Source organism: Cydia amplana, chromosome 2, assembly GCF_948474715.1.
Source record: "Cydia amplana chromosome 2, ilCydAmpl1.1, whole genome shotgun sequence".
Classification (NCBI taxonomy): domain Eukaryota; kingdom Metazoa; phylum Arthropoda; class Insecta; order Lepidoptera; family Tortricidae; genus Cydia; species Cydia amplana.
In genome coordinates this window covers 2,513,163-2,528,120 of record NC_086070.1, presented here as the reverse complement: position 1 = coordinate 2,528,120, position 14,958 = coordinate 2,513,163, and the positions used below count along the sequence as shown (strand labels likewise).

General features: G+C 35.3%; 1 protein-coding gene across 3 annotated transcripts; it reads left to right on the top strand.

Moving 5' to 3' along the window:
• Positions 1-1,270: 1,270 nt before the first annotated feature.
• On the top strand, positions 1,271-14,710 carry LOC134662055 (AP-1 complex subunit sigma-2). 3 transcript variants are annotated; one of them, XM_063518328.1, is made up of 5 exons: positions 1,271-1,391; positions 1,501-1,679; positions 1,897-2,005; positions 2,426-2,563; positions 6,492-6,683. In XM_063518328.1, the coding sequence occupies exons 1-5, from the start codon at positions 1,389-1,391 to the stop codon at positions 6,516-6,518; spliced, it is 456 nt and encodes a 151-aa protein (XP_063374398.1). In that variant the 5' UTR covers positions 1,271-1,388; the 3' UTR covers positions 6,519-6,683. The 3 variants fall into 3 exon arrangements, with proteins under 3 accessions (XP_063374398.1, XP_063374396.1, XP_063374397.1); XM_063518326.1 differs by lacking the exon at positions 6,492-6,683 and adding an exon at positions 14,572-14,710 and having other exon boundaries at positions 1,273-1,391; XM_063518327.1 differs by lacking the exon at positions 6,492-6,683 and adding an exon at positions 11,495-11,628 and having other exon boundaries at positions 1,273-1,391.
• Positions 14,711-14,958: the final 248 nt, after the last annotated feature.

Sequence of the window (14,958 nt, the reverse complement as noted above, 5' to 3'; positions counted from 1 at the left end):
AGCCTTTTTTTAACACAAACAGTTACGTTCTTTACAAAACTGTTCACTGGTAGAGAATGCTTTTGGCATTAAGTCCGCCTTTTGTACGATAAGCTTTTCTTTTGTGCAATAAAGATGAAATAAAAAACAAATAACAATTAATAATGGAAACAAGATTTATTGTCCAGCTGATTGGTTTGATATTCTGGAAAAGAGATTATCAGAGGATATTCTTTCAAGTGCATACCTTTGACTGTTGACTACCAATACGAAAAACATTAACACACTTGAGTAGGATAGCCACAATATCATATTTGTAACAGCAAAGTAGAGATAATATGAAATAGCGGCCATCGCACTGATCACTATAGCAAGACACAGGCTTGAAGCTAAATAAAGAATCATTAGGGAAACACAAATATAAAACAAGTTTTCACTCTCTTTCCATAACATGTACCACAAATATAAAAGCGCGTGACAAAAAAGGGCCAGCATCGCTAGCACAACATAGCATGAGCTCAGGAATTCAGAATCAGCCGCAGAAAAGCCATGCTTACTGAATAACGTCCTTCCAAGAGGTGATCCGAGACAAGCACATGCAAATGTTGGTAATATCCCAAGTAGTGCAATGATTCTTATATCTAGTCTTTCAGCTGGAATTTCGAGACATGATTCCAAAGCATTGCAATAATCTTTTTTTGCTGAGGTTCTTGTTTCCATTTTTTGTTTTTTATATTATTATTATTGCATCAAATTTCATATTATGCAGTATTTTTTTACTACCAATTTACGACACTGACGTTGTCATTGTATTACAGCAATCAAAGTCAAGTGGCTTAGGTCCATACATCTATGGTAGGATCCAAATTCCTAATCCTAAAATACTAGATTCATGCTTAGGTCCAAAGAATATCTACCCGCGGAAGCACTTATTAATTAGCCCACCGACCCTAGACTACCGCTCCTTCAGATTCTTGCACCGTGTGCAAGACTTATAAGCTATAGGTTAAAAAAATACAATTCAGAACGCGTCAAAACGAAATAAATGTAAAACTGGCAACTTTCAATGGAAGCGCTGTCATGAGTGTCATGTCACCTTGTCATCGAATATGTCCAGGGGCCTACCGCGAACCACATTCTACGTGTTACCTCCCTGTCACACTTACGTACGAATTTACAAGTGCGACAGAGAGACAACACGTAGAACGTGGTTCGCGGTAGGCGCTCGAATGATGTCAAGCGACAAGCGATCGAACAAGATTGAAAAATAATTTAATTTTTACTGAGTAACTTTATATTATTGTAAAAACAGATTAATTGCGTGATTTATTGTATATGTTATAAGTTACTGCTTTCGTCTAGACATTCCTTAAACCTTTTAGAAGTAACGTAAAGACAAACTAAGTAAGATGGTACGTATCCTTGTGTGACTGAGAATTTTAATTATTTTAAACATTTTCTGTACGTGTCCAACTATAAAATAGTTAACAGGATCTATGACTTGTTTATGAATGTTTTCAGATGCAATTTATGCTCTTATTTAGTCGGCAAGGTAAGTTACGTCTACAGAAATGGTACGTGGCCCACCCCGATAAACTGAAGAAGAAAATTACCCGTGAACTTATCACCACAGTGCTGGCGCGAAAGCCGAAAATGTGCTCCTTTCTCGAGTGGAAAGATGTCAAAGTAGTATATAAGAGGTAAGTGGATGCATGAGTGAAGAAAACTGGTATATTACTAAGTACTTGTATATTGTAATAGCTATTTACAAATGATTCTCGGCTTCGGGAAGATGAATAAAGACCGGTAAATTTATCCCAAGCCTAGTAACAACTTCCACCAAAGCTAGCACCTTGTATGTTATTTTGAATATTTCCGATGTAGAACATTAATAAACAATGAGATCCTTATCCTCAGATACGCATCCCTGTACTTCTGCTGCGCCATGGAGCAGGACGACAATGAACTGCTGACCCTGGAGCTCATCCACCGCTACGTCGAGCTTCTTGATAAATACTTTGGCAGTGTAAGCATTTTTTACATCAATTAACTTCATCCACATCCATTCTTTTTGTGACTGGACTTTTAATAGACTCTCTCTCTCTCTCTCTTTAGCCCTTTTCTACCCTTCAGGTGTAGGCCTCCTTCATTTTATGCCACTCGTCACGGTTCTGTGCAACCTGGAGCCACTTCATCCCTGCAGTTCTTTTGATGTCGTTGTTCCAACGCATATTAGGTCTAATTTGAGGATGTTCTTCCCCCCATGGTTGCCACTGAGTAGTCATTTACTTCGGTCTTTCGTACCATATGACCAGCCCATTCCCACTTCAAACTGGCTATGCGATTTACAACATTCGTGACCTTGCTCTGCTGTCTCAGCCGCTCATTCGTTTTACGGTCTCTCAATAGACTACAAAATATTAATAATCTCAACTGCTCGCTTCAGGTGTGCGAGCTGGACATAATCTTCAACTTCGAGAAAGCCTACTTCATCCTTGATGAGCTGGTGCTCGGCGGTGAGCTGCAGGAGACCAGCAAGAAGAACGTGCTGAAGGCCATCGCTGCGCAGGACCTGCTGCAGGAGGTTAGTAGCCAGGACAATGAGCTTGTGTGAAGGGATTCATTACAAATGATCGTATTTTAATAAGTTTAATAACAAAACTTAAGTGAGACACAGACATGTTACATATATTAAAACTGGTCACTCACATATTTTATTTCGGAATCGATTTTCGACTTAAAATGTGTGTGACCCGTTTTAATATATTTGGTGTAAATGATAGTATGTTGGAATAATACTTCCATTTTGAGCTACATCTCTCAAGTGGGTCAAAATTCTTATCGTTGTCCTGTTTTTGTCCACAAAATATGTGACGGAGTGGAGCTTTTTGTACGGGGTGAAATTTAGTTTTGAATTTTTCTCAAGAGAATTATAATCTACAGCTAGAAAGACATGCAATAGCACTCAACTTTTTTATTTATTTGATAAAAGACAAAAATAGAAATCTGACAGGGTCAGAAACAAGACCAAGAAAGAATTTTGGCCCAAGTGTCTTTGACAAGAGCCAATAGGCCAGGGGGGCAAGTTATTGCCAAAGGTCTAGCAGAGGAAAAGAGGGGCATATAACTTAGGTAATATTTGGTCTCCTCCCCCCTGGCAACTCCCTTGGTCTTTGATTATGTTTTTTCTAATCACTAGATAATTTTCAAATGATGAGAGTGATTTCAATGCTTTAGTGGGTTTGGGGCTTGATTTTTAAATGATATCACAATGGTGATATTTTAGAGAATATGGAAGCTCCAACAAACCAAAAGTACTTCTTGATTCGGAATGTGTTATTTTTGTGCCTACTATCATTTATTATTGCTATGACAAAGAAATTACTTCACTGCTCATATTGAATGGTAATAGCAGTATTTTTTCGTGATATTCTTAAGATATTTTCATTTGGAAATTACATAAAATAAAAATAGAATATCAGAAAAAATACTGACATTATTAACCACAAAACTCTATTAAGTTTGCTCATTTTTATTGCGATATTTAATTAAGGTTGATAATTAACTATTGACATATCTTTATATGACAAATTAAGTCATTGAATACACATCAATAGTGTTAAGTTTTGTAGGTTGCGGGACTAAAAATCTTAAGCAGACTATACATTGTATATCTTGCTGTATGTCCAAAAGGGATACATGTTAGAGTGAAACGAAACATATTTATATCAAGCTCTAACATATTATCATATTACAGTGTACCACTTTTAGACTAGGTTCGGTTTTTTTGCAATATTTGTATGGTTTATACACTAGTCCTAAATGATATTCCTATTAAACTATCATAACTAATCCACAAGAGTTGTATGACAGTTTATTTCATTTATTTGCAGCATTTTAATTCCCGTGTTTCAAGCTACGAGTTCCTAAATAACACTAAAATAAAATAAAACTACCAACATTCAAGACATACATGTTGTATCTGTTCAAAAGGATACCAATAATAATATTGTCTTATGGGAAAATGTTAATATGCCAAAGAAATAGTCGTTTTAACGTGACATTCGTATAAAACATTTAAAATTCTAGTGCATGTGGTTCAGGCAGCGGCCTGGACTGTCTTTATTAAATTAAATCAAATCTAAAACAATTAACTTTAAAAAAACTTTAAAAAGAGCCTTGCTGCTTTAAAGTTAGTAATATTTAACTGTCAAACAACTCTTGATATAGGTAGTCTCAATTTGCATCTAGTCTGTCTTGCTGAATAATGAATAGGTTTAAAGTTAAATGTTAAAGTTAGAATATAAAATGGACCAGTAATAGGACAGTGGCCTCAGTAGTGCCTTTCGTAGTTGTTAACTGTCACTTATATTTAGGTAGGAGCACTGCCTTTTCCTAGTACATATACTTATACAACACTCATTTAGTTCTTATACTAAAGTAAAGGACTTTTTCACCCCCACTCTCTTACTCTAATTGACAGAGAGAAATAGAGACAGGAAGACATTCCAATTTTGACTCAATTATTGCACACATATCAAATTACTACTAATACTGCTACATATCGAATATTCAAAATATAAAATTACATAAATTTTACTCAGCTCTAATCTAATATATTAAATATTGTCCAATAATAATAATCAACTTACAAAACGAATTGTCCTAAAACCAACACAATATTATATACAAATATATATAACAAAATCTTTGTAAAAGCTTATAGGAGCTACTTCCAAATTTTTAGACGATTCGTTAGTACTCCTCCTATACCGTTATGGCTATATATTTATTAAGATAATGCTTCTATAGTGCCTAATACATAAATTAATTAAATCGAACTTTTAAATAAAATAAGTTCTCAATATACACAAATAAATAGAGAAATACTAATGTGCTAATTATACAATTTTATTAAACTTTAAATAATTATGTAATATGCAGATAATTTATACATTTTTCTTTCTTTCTATACCTGTGAATAGGTACTATATATATTATTTGTAATGCTATAAAATCTTTTGTAGCCCGCGCAAGTCACTCACGCCAGAAATCTAATCCGTTCGGTACTAGTAATAAAGTTACCTACTTGGTAATTAAGAATAATTTTTAAATTTATTCTTATACACCAAGTGACTTATAAATTATTTCATTACCAAAACAGTGTGTCATGGCGGATTGACTTTCTGTTCCTCTTTGTCGGACCGACTAAAAACTAACTTAATTTTGTGAATCGATTTTTTTTTCGAAACGGAGGATGAAATTAGAATGCCTTTTTAACGATGTTTTACAAGTCCCGCAAAGAGGCAACCACGCGGCATTATCCACCACACATAACGTATGTTACGTCAGAAAACTAGTTCAATCATGTACCTTGCTGCACGTCAACAAGGTCTAAAGTTAAACGCCAAGCACGAAGAATATCGCACGGTCACGCTCCGTGATTGTTAAAGCCATTTGGGGTCCTAACTAAATTGGTTGATCAATACTTACGCTATGGAATCTCCAATTTAGCTAGAACCCTATGGCTCAATAATCACGGAGCGTGACGTACATTAACTCGCCTATTCCTATATCTATCGCAACCGCATGATCATATTGCTGTCCCGCTCGCACAGTGTCATTGAACGCCGCCATCATGGGCGGGACAGCAATATAATCACGCGCGTACGATATACAGGGTGATTCATGAGACGTGAGCAGGATTAAGCCTACACAATCAGTAAATGTATGATATAATTACGGCGGTGGCAGAATAACAGCGTCCGTTGCTGGAAGTCTTTAGGGCCGCTGTGCCCCGTAGTCTTTTGGCACAGACATTAGCTGAGCCACCTTCCCTTTCAATTAGTTTGTAAGCATTATTGTGTACTTTTATTATGTACCTATGTTCAAACTCTTTGAATAAACGTCTTTTATTATTATTATTTAAATGTAAAAGAATCGTTCGCCACAATATTTAAATAAAACAATCACGCTTTTTTGTGTTGTTATACTTTTTGGTAAGGACAAATTTCATTATCTATCATGGATACCCTACAACATTTAATTAACAAAGATAAAACTTTTTTAACAGTTATGACAGCACTTTGAGTATGAAGAATATAAAATGTCACACTTGAGTGAGATACGATTTTTCAAAAGTAACCAGACTCCCATGACATTCAATTTGGCACTTGTTATGGATAAAACGAAGAGGGTGATCATAAATGTCGTAAATAAATTTAAACTTTTTTTTAACAGAATAAAATAAATTAATCTCACAAATACTGGTACGAAACAGTTGTTTATAACTTACTGTATGCGTAGGCTTGATCCTGCTCACGTCTCCTGAATCACCCTTATAGGCTATTCCTATAAGGGTGATTCAGGAGACCCCTATGGGTGTAAATGTACGAAATTCTTCATGCCTCGCGTCCCTACTTCACAATGTAATGAATTTCTAATGTAACATACGGGTATGCCTGGTATTATACCCTGCACTCAACCCTGTTTGGTGTACGTACGCATGTCAGGACCTGAACGATGGACTGTTGCACTGACCCGCTGGACGCAAACCCCTCAGTCTGTATTCCGTAGACCCACCACGCTTGCATCGCTTCATTACGGTTATTTCCAGTTTTCTGACAGTCGAGATTGTTTGATATCATGGGTGGTTTCCACTTGTGTTACTAATTTTTTTTTTGAGTTTTTTACATAGAGCTTCATTGAGGTAACATTCTTTGAAAAGATGATATGTTTGTCTTATGACTGTTATCAGTATCGTATACGGACTCTTAAAGAAAATGCAATCTCTATTGTGATTTGTGCCATCATATATAGGGTAATTCGCCAGGAACTGGCCACCTGTTAGTAACTGGTAACTGGTAACTGGTGGTAAAAATGAACTCTATTCACCTATAAACAGAATTCATTTTAGTATAAGGTGGCTAGTTATTGAAGGCTGGCCAGTTACTGAAACCTTATACTAAAATGAATTCTGTTTATAAGTGAATATAATTCATTTTTAGTTTAGGGTGGCCAGTTATTGGCCGGTGGCTGTTACTGGCGAATTACTCTATATGTCTCATGACTCATTAGTGACAAGAATGTTTGACTGTCAGAAGAATTTATTTTTTGCATGCACATATTATTTATTTCAACTCTATAACATGTTGATTATTAATTATTAGGTATTTATTATATTTATTTCCTTTTTATTATTTATACGTTTACATTGAGTGGCATCATACACATACAAATATATTAGCGATACATATATCATACACAATATAGGTACCTACATAACTAAGTAGATGAATATGGAATTTAGATATTATTTATAGTGTAATAAATATTTATTTGTGAGTCCCAGAATACATGGAAAATGTGGTCTTATGATAGTTATGATCTAACATCGAATAGATATTAGAAACCAGTCTCATCTAATCTCATGTGTGATCTCACCTAAGACACATTTTTTCCAATTACCTAGTTACGTGCAACTTTTTAGAGAAATCTAATGATACTAATTAGTACTTTGTGCCATTTGCTCACATTAAAGCATTTTTTTAATCCAAAATGTTAAAATTTATACAATACGGGGAATCTTAAAGTGAGTTACGTGTTCCCTGTTGTCTTCTGGGCTTGTATTTTTAATAAATGTAACGAATTATTACATGTCAGTATGCTTTATATTTTTGTGTAGTATTGTTTAACTTATTATTAATGTATTCTAGTACACTGTTTTACTGGGATAAAATAACAATACGGGGTGGCCAAAAAGTAGCTATGTACCTAAGCTATATATATTTCAAATACATACTTTCATTTGTTGGGTTTGGTAGAAAAAGAGTAGGATTTTGTTTTAACGAAAAATAAAGTATAAAAAAGACGGCGTCTAAGATACGTGTTTAAATCTACAAATACATTTACATATATTTTTAAAGCATCTCAGTCATCTGTAATTTGAGTGTGATTTATCATTATCATTGCTTGTTCGTCTGTCTGTAAGTATCTCTCAGTAAAACAGTGTCATATATTCTCGCTGTTCATGCATTTGCTGTATTGGGATGTCGAAATACATTGGATTCAACTAAAACTCTGTTTTCTTGCATGCACCTAACCTCTGCCGTAGCATGAGTTGGTTACAATTGTTAGAAACAGGGAAAGCCAGACGTAACTTAAGTTTGCATTTTTCTCTAGTAAGTACCGTAAAACCGCGGAACTATAGTCCAGGGGCCCGTTTCTCAAAAGCTTGTAACTTGTAATACAAGCGGATGTCACTTTTTGACAGCTTTTGTTCCAAAGGGACTTCCACTTGTATTACAAGTTACAAGTTTTTGAGAAACGGGCCCCAGGGGCTACACATTCATAACGTAATTAAGTATCTTTTCCAATTCTTTTTCTGGTGTTGTCTGAGTTTTTTGTTCTATTCATGGAATTTTTTTACCCTAGAACTGCGACGCGACGTTTAAAAGAAATAATAGTCAAGTCATACCTGAACGCAGATATTCAAGTTAGTTTAGGATCATACTTGGGGCTTTGTAATATAGTTGGACCGTTTTACGGTAGGTGTAAATAAAGACTTACTGAATGGGGAGATATCTTCGTCTTTATCTCTTTTTTACTTGATTATACCTTCAAAACAATATGCAACTGATTTTGAATATTGTTTTGAAGGTTGTGTACTTAAGGAAATCTGCTCTAACACCAGTTACTCACCAGTTGCCCGATATTAGGTAGACTGAGTGACTTTGCTGCATAAACTAAACTCATGCTACGGACATTCCTGTCCTTAGGGGTTTACCACGAACATCGAAATTCGAATGACAGAGCTTGAAATATATGATTTTCCGTGTTCGGGGTGGACCCCCAGACCTGGTGGTGGTTAACAAGCGATCTGAACAGCTGCTTATATTAAAAGATCATTAGATGTCGTTAGATGTTTGTAACCCATTACTTAATATGTACGCGTATCCTCAAGCACAGCGGTGTCTTCATCGCATATACATACATCTCATTTGCACTTGTACAAGTATGCACATGTTAGAAAACGATGAACTTATAAAAAGTGTAAGGGAATAATCTAGTGACATCTACTCTTTTAATTTGCAGAAATTGTTATGTATTAAACAAGCATGTTCGTTGGTGAATGATATGATATAGGTAATATAAGTACCTTTGCATTCAAAAGTGGCTAAAACTTTGCATTTTCTAATTATGTATTTTACGTATTTAAGTATTACGTATTTTGTAATATTTATCCGTTTTCAATTGCTATTAAATACTCGATTTAAATGATGGTGGTGGTGTACAGTCACATGTTTTAATTTATGACCCATTTTCGTACCTTGACACAGTGATAATCAATATGAAAGTCGCTAGACACCTCATGCTATTGTCACTGTGACAAGGTACAAAAATGGGTCATAAATTAAAACATGTGACTGTTAGTGTCCGACCGAAACATGTTTTTTTGCCGAAACCGAAACCGAAACCGAATGTTCGGCTTTGGCTCTAGTTTCGGCCGAAACCGAAACCGAAACCGAAACTTTTGAAGACTTGTTAAAATCGTTGAAAAAATGTCATAAAACCGCTTTTAAACTCATATTAAGGAGCTGTCAACACCCAATGTCCTTGAAATTGATGTTACTTAAGGGGATCCGCCACGCTAATAACCTTCGTTCTGAATCCCTTAGTTTTCTTATGTTTTTTGTAGTTTATCATATTAACAGCAACGGCTTTAAGCAATATAGTATTCCATGTTTACTTCAAAGTTCATTGTCTTCGAGATATTTGGCATCAAAGTTGAACAATTTAAGGCCAAAAAACTGGTTTTCTGGCCATAACTTTTGTGTTAATTCGTTTAAAATTAAAACCCTAGTTTTACGTTTTACGACACGTCAAAGACGAACCCAAATATGTAGATTTCGTATAAGTAATATCCTTCACAGCAATCTAGATACGAAAAAGTTTTCTTTTAGACAATGTTTAAAAATATCATAAAATAGTATCAATTTCTTTCAAAATCCGGTAGACAATAATGGAGATAAATATTGAAGAAGCGATAGCCGTATGTCTTATAAAAGTTATAAAAATCTATCTGTAGTGCAAAAGTAGGAGATACGATTCAAAATTTGTCAAAAATCGTTGAAAACCGCAGGTAGCCCCTTTTAAGAAAAACTATTTGATTTAGTAAAGCAAAAAATATATTTATACCTATGTTAATATTTATTATATTTTAAGACCGTGGCCGCACTCGATACATGATTGAACGACATCGGCTCGATAAAAAATAATTGCAAAGATTGTTTTGAAATCACCATTAAACGGTTCTAATGTCTTTATTTCTTGACTTATGTGTCTGAAATTAAAATCAATCTGTTAAAACATTTACGTAAGTATACCTAAACCGCTAACGAGTAATATTACACAAATAATCCACATTTATTTTTATTTCAATAGTTTTCTTATTATTCCCTTGAGCGCTGGTACCCTAGCGGTAAGAGCGTGCGACTTTCAATCCAAAGGTCGCAGGTACAAACACTACAAACCCCGGCTTGTACCAATGAGTTTTTCGGAACTTATGTACGAAATATTATTTAGCCGGACTAGCCCGATAAAGTCTAGTTTACCCTCTGGATTGGAAAGTCAGTCTGATGGCAGTCGCTTTCGTAAAAACTAGTGCCGACGCCAATTCTTGGGATTAGTTGTCAAGTGGACCCCATGCTCCCATGAGCCGTGGCCAAAATGCTGGGATAACGCGAGGACGATGATGAGTTTTCTTATTATTCCCTTGCCCAGGCCCAGTAACATGCGACAGTGCTATCTCATTTACTACGTTACAATTAGACAGTGTGCGCGTTTTAGGTATTGACAGCCTCTTAAGACTGCGTCGACGGTTCAGTGGGCCCATTATTAGTGGAATTGTGTTTAATAATAAACCGATTAATTTCTGTATACATAAATCAGTATATGTATTAATATTGTTGTCCTACTTGTTCCACAACTTTTGGTCTTTGTCACATTAGTTTAGTTTCATAGAACGAATTAAGTACCATTGCGTATGTTTCGGCCCGGCCGAAAGGTTCGGCCGTTTTTTGGCCGAAACCGAAACTACGGCCGAAACATGATTTTTTGGCCGAAACTGGCCGAAACCGAAACCGAAACCGAACCTTCGGTCGGACACTAGTGACTGTACCATAAGTTTACCGACCGCATTTAATATTCTGTAACTTAATGCCATAATTTTTTCTATAATTACTTAAATTACTCGTATTTATTTTTCTACAAAAAATCGTGATGTCTGAATCTGAAAAAAGGAATAGAAGGCCAATGCACACAGTTACGACTTATTAGTAATTATTAAGCAAAGGCAAACTGTAGAAGACGTTCAGTCCGCAGTTAAAATCTAAGCATTCGAAAATATCTAGAAAACGAATATTTTATGGGCATTGGGTATTTTTGACAGCGCCTATTTATATTGTATTTGATTTCGTGGTCCGTTGGATTCGCTGCTTTATTCAGCTTGTGTTAGGACGAGACGGTGGACGCGGCGCTGCGCGAGGTGGGGCTGCTCTGAGGGCCTCCAGAAACTTCCAGATTCTTCCGTCACCATTGGATTGCCAAAGACTAAACTGTTTGCTGCACGCGACTTTCTTATTGGAAGGCGAAACGAGCAGTGGCGTAAACATACCAACTTAAGTTCGGGGTAAATTCATCGAATTCGGGCGTGGAGCTATGGTCGAAGTCTCCAGGGTTAAATTAGGGCCCCTGTAAGGCCAAGGCCCCGTGGCATTTACGAGTAGCTTACTTTGCCGTAGGTGTAATTACGCCACTGCTACGAGAATCTAATAAGGGTTATCAATTACTTTATTTAGAAAATTTTAATCGATCATTCTGTAACGTTATTTTTCATCTTTTTTATTCAGAGCTAAAACGATCGTTCAAGCGGATTGTGTTTTGCAACAAGTAATTACTAAAGCATTTGATGGCCCTTGCCTAACCAAAAGCTTTCTGCACATAATTGGCAAGATAATTGGGTTGTAATTTATGTTTCTTTCTAAATTGTGTCTGCTACAGAAAAACGGTTGTAATAATAGGTACTTGTAATGTATCTTGCCATATATGTAGAAATAATTTAATTTAGGCGTACGGCGGCGGAAAGCCAACTAATCGTCGAAGTTACCCTTTTCACCGCCGTGTCAATGTAGTAGGTAAATAAAGTGTCATCAACGTCAAGCCACACATCGCAGTTAACCACAACTTGATAACATATCAAGGTATATGTTATGCAGTTGTGGCGTGTGGCGCACGAAGTGTACTGTTTAAATTGTTGAATTTTTATATATTTTTGTTACTATTTTTTTATCTCCATACAATTTTCGATATTATTCTCCCAGTAATTGTATAAAAGCTTTTTGGAAGGTAATCAAAGCTATGTAATTTATATTTTGACATGCAACCACTTGACATGTGGTACAATTGAAAATATAAATGACTAATATTATTCAGATGTGGTTTTCTCTGCTGAAAAGCCCGTGTCACTAGTGAGATCGATAATCTCACTTATGATTGGTTGATCTCATTTGTGACATGGGTAACCTTGGCTGTCAGATTGACCAATCACGATTAAGTAGTTAAAGAAGAGTGAACATTGAGCGGCGGTGAGACTGATGAAAAGAGTTGAATATGTAATGAATGACTAAATGATCGGAATAAATATTAATTTTATTTCAAATTCGAGTATTTTCCCAGTGTATTTGCATATCAATCAATATCTTATTCGTTTCCTCGGGTTCGTGATTGATATACATAGTTATAATTGCATTAGTTAACTTTAAATATGAAAAAATAATTTTGTTTGGTATAGTATAATCAATAAAATTCAGATTTACCTAATTGGATTGGTTGACATCAAATATTACATAAGTAAGTAATTGATTGTAAAGCCTGAACAGTAGTATTATATGATCACGCGTCATGTTTTCGGTATTTCACTGGAACAATTTTTTTTTTATATTATACTGAACTGTCACCGCATAAATGAGAATAACAGCGCCCTCTTGACAATGCTCATATATTACTGGTCCGGCTTTAAAATAAAATTGAAATATGTAGTTAAAAGTAAAGTAATGGACCAATAGATTTAATTAATAATTTAAATTCTCGTTATTTCAATTTCATAATTATGTAGTAACGACTTTTAGTCACTTACCAAACCTGGTTTTTATATCATGTTATTTTTACGTTTTGTGTTTATATTTTTATTTAGACTAGGTATTAAAGATAATTATTTTTTGTTGTCATTATAGGTATACTTTTTGTGTACAAGTTTTTTGATTACTAGTTGTGCCACAAAGAAGAGTTAGGTAATAAAAGGTGTCTACTACTGTCTAGTGTCTACATAGATTTTAGAAAGCTAGGTTAGGTTTTGTTTAAAAAAACCCAGTGCTGAATTTCAAAACAATTATATAAATGTGACTGTCCAAATCAAAAACTAAAATCGAAGTACCTTGTTTCCTGTGAAATTTTCTTGAAATTTCCTAGAACTTTTCCATCCGTTTGGAAACTTACCGCAACTTGCACATCTGTACAGTCGAGTTCATAAATATATATACATTTTTTTCACCTTATTGCATTGAATTAAGGCTACGAAATGTATACATATTTATGAACTTGACTGTACACGCGCTTGGACAATGTTACGTCCTTAATCTTAAGTTCAATGTATCCATGAGATAAATATCTAAAATTCTAAACCCTAATGGTTTTTCCATTTACTTTTGATTTAGGTACACTCGAGACATCATGAAAACGCACAAACGTTTGTTATTTTTGTATTTTTATTCCCTTCCAATAAATATTTTACCTACACTAGGACTTTTATTGTTAATATTAAAAATGGTTACGCATAAAGGTAAGTTAATAATTGAGTAAGTAAGAAACGGGTAAAAAGTGTTTGATTCACCGAGTTCCTTGTCGTAAAGTTTGCAATATTGCGTAAAATTGCCACGTGCAAGATTTCTGGAACTTGTCACAGTTTCCTAAGGGGTATTTTTTTATTCTTTTCAAAATGGAAACTTCCTTTATTTCTTGTAACATTTTCTTAAATAGAACTTTAGCAACTTTTTGAAAACTTTCCGTACGTATATTTCTATAGCTTCTTTGCATTCAGAGTAATCCCAATTCCACACATTCGATATTTTGATATATCTAAATATTGTGTAAAGGTAATACTTGTTTACCAAATTTCAAAATAATCATCGGTTCGACGAAGGCAAGTCTATAATTAATTTATCGTGCACTCTCTTACTCCGTAGCCAATGGCTGGTATGTGGCAAAACAGGGAACCCTTTTTTCATCACGATCATCAGTGTCTGTCTGTCAGCCTTCATTACGCATGACCCGACACGCACCTGATCGATTTTCACTCACTTTCATAGTTTTAACGGACTTCAAAAGACTTTTCAGTAACTTAAACATGATTTCACTATTAGCGTAACTAGGGTTGTCCCAAACTTTTGAAGTCTGTAAATTGTGTACGCCGAAAAGCGATGGCTCGGTATAACACGGCCACGAGCGACCCTGGCTCAGTGATGACCCTTGTTGCAGGAGGAGACTCCTCAGGGCTTCTTCGAGGACCACGGGCTGGGCTAGAACTGCGTGAGCAGGACGGATGCTGCGTAGAACATCGCCGGGTAGTCAGTAATGGATTGGTTAGGTATCTATTGTTAATGGCATGTTAAACTTAAATACATAATCTGAAAGACCACAACTGTAAAAATGTATTGTGAAGATAGCTCGCTCCTGTTGTAATGCTCGATCTCTATTTCCAAGCGTTTTGGGACGACATCTATTGGTTCAGCTACTTTTTTTAGTTTCCAATAATATTAACACAATTTTAATGTTAAAAGAAAAATTCACCGCTTCGGGCAAGACACTCAAGCCTTCGGAACACCGGACCGATCGCTCTTAACAAACTGAGCTACCGCTACCGAA